Below are 7,904 nucleotides of genomic sequence, written 5' to 3'. Positions count from 1 at the left end.
ATGATTCTACCACATTTCTTTCCACGTTACTTCCTATATTCTCTTTGTCTCCTGTCTTGCTCAGGGCCTGCACACCCTCTCCAGGTGGAAGGGAAGAGTGGGACTGCAGAGCTGAGGCTGGGGTCCTCCTGGCTGATGGATGGCCTTGGCAGCACTCACTTGCCTACCTCTATGTTCAGACTGTCTCTAGTACCCTTGCTTCTCCCATCTTTCTTCTGGAATTTCTTGCTCTCTCTGCTCTCCAGCCATCTGTCTCCTTTCTCATCAAACCATACTGTAAAGTATTCCCTTTATTCTCCTGTGCACTGCATGGCTTTTTACATGAAAGAAAACACATTAGGACAGGGACACAGCCAGAATATTTCTGCTTTTGCCTGCCTGTGGCATTCTTTTGCTGGTGATGCTGGAGATCAGTACTGGCAGCAGGTGAAGCAGAGGCAGAAGATTTCAGGTGCCAGCCATGGCCTGAGCAGTAGGAAGGCTGATGCTCTTTGAGGGTTGCTGGGTATATTTGGCTTCCTTTTTTGAGAAGCTTTCTCCCAGGAGAAGGAGCTTTCTCCCTGACCTGGATGAGGAGTCAAGGAGCCACAAATTCAGACATGTATTTCTAGTTCTGCTCATAACTGCATGTGATCTTGAACGTGGAGTTACCTGATAGCTGATAAATCCTCAGGTTAGAGAACTGTGGTAATGTTCTTTACCTAAGGTCGTATGTTTATGTAAGTAACTCCCATTTGCATCAATGTTGTATACAGTTTGAAATTCGTTTAGAATTATTAGACTGGTAAAAGTTCCTCTCTGTGAATTAAACAACCTTTAAGAAAGTGGACTTGTATTTCAAAAACAGCCTTACTAAGAAAGCCGTTGATGCTGTTTTGTAAATGTGTGGCTGAAAAAAGGCACACAGGAGAGATCCTTCAATCTAGCAATCAGTGCAGGATGTTTCTCTCCTGGGGGAGAGCAGGTGGCACTTGGGACCTCACGGCATTTCTTTTTCTCGGGTTGTATAATTCATTTAGCCTTTTGTTGACAGATTGGTCATACGTTCCAAAATCCTGTTCTTTTGACACTCAGCTTACTTCTCAATATTGCACCTGAAAAGCAAGTTTGGTACAAACTTTGTCTTGGCTTTGTGATCACCAAGGTGATGGTGTTTGGAATCAGAAACAGTGATTTAGCCTCACTCTTCTTCTCAGCCTCTCAGTGCCCTCTGTTTTCTTTGGGAAACTCATTAAAATTCTTCAAAGCACTTTCTAATCCCTATTTTCTTCTCCTGTTTTGTCTTTCACTTGACCTTTAAAATCACTGTAATCTGATTTTAGTTCTCACACTTGTTCCTTTACTTCCTTACCTCTATTAAGTGACAAGCTAGATTTGTGAACTTTGTACAGTTACAAGGGCAGTGCGTGTGCATCTTATCTATAGCAAATACCAGGCAAGGATGGAATAGCTTTCAATAATTCTGGAGACAAGTGGAGACAAATAGCTGAGGCACAGAGATAGCTGGAAATCAGGCTGGGGCAGTCAGGCTGTATGGCTCCAGCTGGGGTCCTGATGTAGAAGACTTGCAGAAAAGCTAATAGGAAATATTGGACGTTTATAAAAAAGTTGTCTTTTAACTGACTTCCTATTAGAACGAGGAGAAAATTAAAAAACCCAATCAGAAATACAGTGTAGGTAATCTATTCTGACTCCTTGTTTGGTGCTGGCAGCTGCTCATTTCCTCACACAGAGAATATGGACACGGACAGGACACAACTACAGCTGGTAGGTCCCTTCCTGCTGGCAGGAGCTGGGCTGCTCATGGCATTCAGCTCTTCGTAGCACAGAGGGCTTCTCCAGCCCTCACTAAGCCCAGAATGGGGGCATTCAGGGGAGGAAACCAAAGGAACTGGTGCAGCACATGGAGACTCCCGAGGTCAAAGTTCTGTTACTAAACCTGGCTGGAAAGATCACCATGAAACAGCAGAGCAGTGAAAATGTTGATTTAGTTGGACAAAGCCAAGGCTGACCAAAGGCCTTTCTGTGCTGCTGTCCCTGGGCTCGCGGCCAGGCAGATCGGTCACTGGGGCAGATACAAAGCACGGCATCATTTCTCAGGCCAGGACCCAGCACATGATGCTGGAGCCAGCAGCCTTGTCAGCATCCAGCCTGGCTACCTGGTGGCACCCAGGAATCCCAGAGGCAAACACGGGCGTGCAATGTGGTCACAGAATTCCTCTCATAAGACAGACTCCTGGGATGCAGGGATGGGGAAACCCTAGCATTGCTGTGGTCAGCTTCCTTTTCCTGCACAAGTATGGCCATGGCAGCAGTAGGGTTTCAGTCCTGGTGAGTCGGTTAGACTGAATTCTGCATGAAATAGGAAGCTTTCCTGTGTGTGCACAGTGAAGCCCACAGCAGCTACTATAAGACAGCAATAGTTCTGACCTTCTCTGTTCAGTTTAACAATATCTGTTTATACTCAGTATCAGACTACGATAAAGTACAGTCCTTGCTGGATTTACAGTGCTCAGTATGACTGAATGCATGCCTTCTTAGATCTCCCAAACTCAGCAGATAAGAGAGCTAAGCTTTCACTGGGATACTGGCTGAAGCAGAAATGAGTAAAGTGATTAAAAACATATTGTTGTTTGAAAATCAATACAGACTGTAAAATAAGAGCCAGAAGAGAGGTTGCTAATATGATAGGTCTGAATCAGCAAGATACGTAGAAAGTGCATCCACCTAACAAGTTTACCAGAGAACATAAAAAAAAAATAATCAATAACTAGAGCATTAAGGGCAGATTTACAGGAAATTGCAGGAGAACCATCCGCTTTGGTACCACAAAACACTGAGCACAGCAGTGAGACAGCTGTCTAAATTCAATATGCTCTGGAGTGATCTTTAGATTCACCATCTCCTTGCAAGTAATCCATTGCCATCGTTAGGCTGCTGTGGGCAAGTGCTGAGTGCAGGATAAGCCAGGCTTTGAACCTGGGGTGTCCCACAGGTGCTGCAGCACTCTCTATGTGAAGGCTAAGTGGGAGCCCCGAGCTATTTCCCATTTGCCAGATGCAAACCTGCTTCCAATCACTGCAGGACAATTGGCAAGCTCATTCCTTTGCTTACACTTTGCATCATATACCTGCTTACTCTTTCACAGCTGCACAAGTGGATTCTTCAAAGTGATAAAGAATTACTCTTTTGGTAAATTCTCCCATTTTAGTATCATAACTATAGCAGAATTGAAGTTCTCTGCACAATACTGCTATAACAGATTGTCCTGCAGCCATTGCTCTGCAGGGGGATCAATGGAGAGCAGGTGAAGCTTTGTCAGAGCTGCCTCTTTTGCTCTGAACCTCGTGGTAGAGAGGACAGAGAGGATGTCAGTGTTCATTACCCTCCCAACATAGCTGGAACACCAGACCAGTGATAATTAGCTCTTACAGGAAGGAGTGACTCTGCTATAAGGAGGTTTTCAGGCCTTGGGAAGAACATTTCTAGATTGAAAATAGTAACTACTTGCTAGCTCAAAAACTCTAAGCAAACAAGTCCTTGAGGTATGCATTTATAGAACTACAGTGATGTTACATAGCAATGCTTGGCTGCATTAGCCCTATATTGAGTATTGCTGAGTATTGTTTTTGCATTTATTTTTCCATCATCCAAAAGTGTGCAGTTGAGATGACAATGAGTTTGTTCACATTGAATCTTTACCAGCAGCTGGAAAATATATCTGTGATTTCATCCAGGATCTTCCTGCTCATATGGCACCTTTAGAACACCAGGAGCTGGGAGGAAGGGTATACAGGCTGTTAAAAGAAGTCTGAAATTTAGTTTAGGGAGCTGATTTGTTCATGCTCAGTTTTCTTGGGTTTTCTCCTCTCCATTTTGCAAGAGCAGTATAATTCAACAGTTTGGGTGCTTGAGTGCTGCTTCCTCCTTAAGGTATTAGCTGTGCTGCAGCTTGTTGATAGATACAGGGTAGGATCCTGAAGCCAAATACATCATCACATCAGCACTGTTCGCATACTTTTCAGTGGAGGCAGGACTGAGCCAGGGAAGAGCCCCCTTCTGTTTTGCCTACCCAAGCACCACAGCCACTGAAATGCTGCTCTTAAAATGATGGTTGTTCTTCCTTCTATCCCTTTGTTCCATGAGGTGCGGACAGTCAAACAGTCCTGACACACGGCTCCATGAATGCCAGCATGGTGCAGAGAGATGAAATGTGCACAAGGCTTACGACAGATACTGAGTTTCACAAGCTGTCTGCTGTGTGCTTTGGCACGCTCCGAGGCTGCATGTCCACGGCACAGCACGTCCGTCTGTGAGCTGAGATGGCACCACCTCCCATGGACAGAGCCAGGCTGAGTTGCTGCGTGCTGGCAGTGTTCGTGCGTGCTGGTAGTGCTGGGGAAATGATGAATGCAGTGATGCCATTGTAAGGAGCGAGCTGCATTCCCACGGCTCCTGCAGCAACAGTAGGATCCATATTGGTTGAGAGGAGGAGGAAAGTCACAGCTGGAAAAAGAGTTGGATTTGACCGCTGAGTTTGGGAGGTTCTCGTGGGCTTGTTAGGACGACCAGAAGGGTTTTCTGAACTTACATGCGGGTATTTTTAAAGATAACTTCAAAGCAGTAGGGCAGGCTGCAGGTTTCAATGGCTACATTTTGACTGCTATCTTGGCTTGCATGAGCGCTATGTTTCAAATACTGAGAGCAGTCCTTTGGTGCTCACCATTACTTAAAATGCTTCAGGATAGCCCTGCACAGCTGGTGAGAAAAGCACCTAGAGCAGGGAGGTGACAAGCCTTTACTCTGTAATGGGATGTTGTAGCAGCAGCGTGCTGCTTGGTGTGGTTTTCGAGTGGGAAGTGACTGCAGGAGGTGTGGGTCGTGAAAGAAAACAATGCTGATATGGAAAAGAAGACTTTAAACCACAGCAGAGCAGCGTCGAAGCAGCCTGGTCAGGTGACAGTCATGCTTCCTTCCTCCTTGCCCTGCCTGCACCGCCATGGGCTCTTCTGAGACAGTGCATGCATCAGTCGTTCCTCACAGATGCGAAACATGAGGAGCAGCAAGGCAGCAAGTGGGATTTCTATATCCATAATAAGGAGGTGTACTGCAGGCGGCCTGGTGCTGCTCCTGTGCTGCCTCTGGCAGGGCCTGGGAGGAGGAGGGAGGAGTGTCTGTTTGTCCTGAAGCACAGTGGCCATTTCTCCTCTTCCTGCTCAGGAAAGTACTTTGTTTATCCCAGGGATGTGGCCACCCAGAGAAGTCAAATCTCATGCTGTTCTTTCAACTGCTTTGAAAAAATGACCTAAGACTGTGTCCTTCTGTGTTTGTTTCCTGACAATACGCAGACACTGCTGGCATTCAGGGCAACTACTATCAGAGAGGTGAAGGCCTTATTCTTGTTTAAGGCATGCACTACAGTTCATTCATTGCATAGCAACAGCCCTAGTAAATAAGCCAGAATGAGCACTCTATCATAGACCTTTACTGGGGAAGTTTTTCCTTCTCTGCATCCATCTTAATCATTGCAAATTTTCTGTCATGCAGCCTAGAGCATCTTCCTCACCTTGGTTTTGTTCCTCTCAGACCCAGCTCATTGCCCGCATGCTCTGCAATTTTCCTAGTTTGAGACACAGCCAGTTGCTCCCTACCTATAACTCCTAACCCATTATAATCTACTTCAAACCCACCACTCTTTTCTGTATAAAATTTTCTGTGCAGTACCAACACGTAAACTCTTTGCTCTACAACACTCAAGCAATGTTGCTTACTTTGCATCGTACAATGACTGCATCAATAATCTTTTTTGACTGACTAAAATGTTACTAGCCAGTGCTGAGCCTATGAAAAAGAACAGCTTTGCTTCTGATCAGATCACTTCTGGGAGAACATAAAGAGTTCTTTTTCCACAACCCAGATCCTTCACATTCTCTTGTTGCACCCCAGGCTCTGAGATCTGGTGGTAAAAGCAGTGCAGCACAGCAAACGTGTGCTGGTCAGCAAGTAAAGCATTGGTCTCCAAAAGACCATTGGAAAGCCAGGTGTGCTGCAGGGTATGCTGGCATGTGACTGCACACGTCGCTCATCCCAACAAGCTACAGATTGTAAGTCAAGCAGTGAAGAGAATTCAGTATTTGTATGCATTAATAGAGACAGGGAAGGCTTGTTGTCTGTAAATAAGATGCTTTGATTCACTCCTCCATAAATAGAATCAATTAATTCATGAGAGCCATTCTGATACAATTTTACAACAGGATTGAAAGCCATCTCTATCGATCTCTTCAAATCGATTGTGCTGTTCAACACCAATTGGTACAAAGCATCATTTGGTCATCTTTATGACTCTCCTACATCAGTGCACTCAGAATGTCATTCTGTATCATTTCACATCTGCTGAATTGAGCTAATATCCCATCTGCCTCAGTGATAATGTTATGAGCTCAAACTCAGATTATGATAATGAACAACTCACTCATTTCTGATCAGAGAGCTAGCTGAGGGATTAGATTATTTTTTAAAGCTTACAAAGGTTCATTCTCTACTAAACATCGGGTTTTGCAGAAAGAAAAGTAACTCTTCACTTCAGGAAAAATCATTTTTTGGCACGGCAGAATTTGCTTACAGGGTTCCATGTCGCACCGCCTTCCACTTGCTGTCGAAGAGCAGACAGAATTGGCTGGGAAGTCTTTTTGCTTCCACAGGCATCTGCCCATCTAAGCACTCAGCACTCAGAAGATCTTGCTTTTCTCCAAGTCAGTCATATAAAATCCTAAGAAAATGAGCATCTTCTGTGGGTCCGTCACAAGGATGAATGCATCCCTCCAGAGACAGTCCAACATCTCCTCAGATTTGGAAGTTTCTTCATATTATCTGCTGGAGGAATGGACTCTCAACACATCAGATACAAACGTGAAGATGTTTTTAATCCCTCCCATCGTCTGCCTTGTGGCAGGTGTCCTCGTCATTCCTTCCATCTTGTTTGTGATCTTCTCTAGGTTCAACATCCGCCAGGAGACAAGGTACATGCTGCTGGGGAACGCTCTGCTGTGCGACCTGCTCTACCTTTTGCTCTACACCCTGTCAGCTGCTCTCAGTGCAGCACGTGTAGTTCTCCCAAAGGAAGCCTGCATTCTCCAGCTGTTTTCACTGGCCGTGGCTTACTGTGGAGGATTGTTCACAGCTGCTGCGATGGTTTTGGACACGTACATAGCTATTCTGTTTCCTCTGCGCTACACTGCTATTCTGCCATCTTCACGAGCAAGGAAAGTGATTGCATTGCTATGGGTCTGTTCTGGGGCTTTCCCTGGGGTTTTGTTCCTGGTGCTATCCAGCACTCACAGCTTTGTGCCCTGCGTCCTGGAGATGTGCGCCATCCCGGTCATAATATTGCTAACTCTGAGCGGGACCAACACAGTGAAACTCAGTTTCTGGATGTCTGCTATGGCTATCTTTCTCTTCCTGTCCCTAATATTCTGCTGCTACGGTGTTCTTTATTTTAAAACCAGGCGATCAGGTATATGGGAGAGCATCTGCTCCAGAGCCAGCGTGACATTTTTAATGCACAACACTGTGTTCTTCTTTTATTTCTCTCCACTCTTGGTTCTGTTCGTGGAATCATTCTTGTACGTTAACATTGTCATTGGACTGCAGACATCAATTTGGATCTCCCTGACGATCTGTAACGTCCTGATGATTCTGCCTAAAGTTTTGTTCCCCTTTCTGTACGGGCTTCGGTACAGAGAGATCTCAGCATCTCTCAGATCCCTTGTCAGAATTAAGCCTCTTCACCTGGTGTCACCTGCTCCATTGCCTCCATCCTGAGGCAGCACAGCAGACAGACGCATCCTTGCCTCATCAGTGGGTAAGCCTGGTGGCAATCACTCAGCTTCTGTCAGAAGGCCACA

At 45.5% G+C, this 7,904-nt stretch overlaps 1 protein-coding gene across 1 annotated transcript; it reads left to right on the top strand.

The window, feature by feature from the left end:
* Positions 1–6,777: 6,777 nt before the first annotated feature.
* Positions 6,778–7,821, top strand: GPR148 (G protein-coupled receptor 148; the record flags this gene model as incomplete). Its single annotated transcript, XM_079539800.1, has 1 exon — positions 6,778–7,821. One exon carries the CDS (start codon positions 6,778–6,780, stop codon positions 7,819–7,821), a length of 1,044 nt encoding a protein of 347 aa, XP_079395926.1.
* Between the last annotated feature and the right edge of the window lie 83 nt (positions 7,822–7,904).

Source organism: Tetrao urogallus, assembly GCF_951394365.1.
Source record: "Tetrao urogallus genome assembly, chromosome: 9".
Taxonomy (NCBI): domain Eukaryota; kingdom Metazoa; phylum Chordata; class Aves; order Galliformes; family Phasianidae; genus Tetrao; species Tetrao urogallus.
Note: the sequence above shows the minus strand (reverse complement) of the source record. Positions and strands in the feature narration are given on the sequence as shown.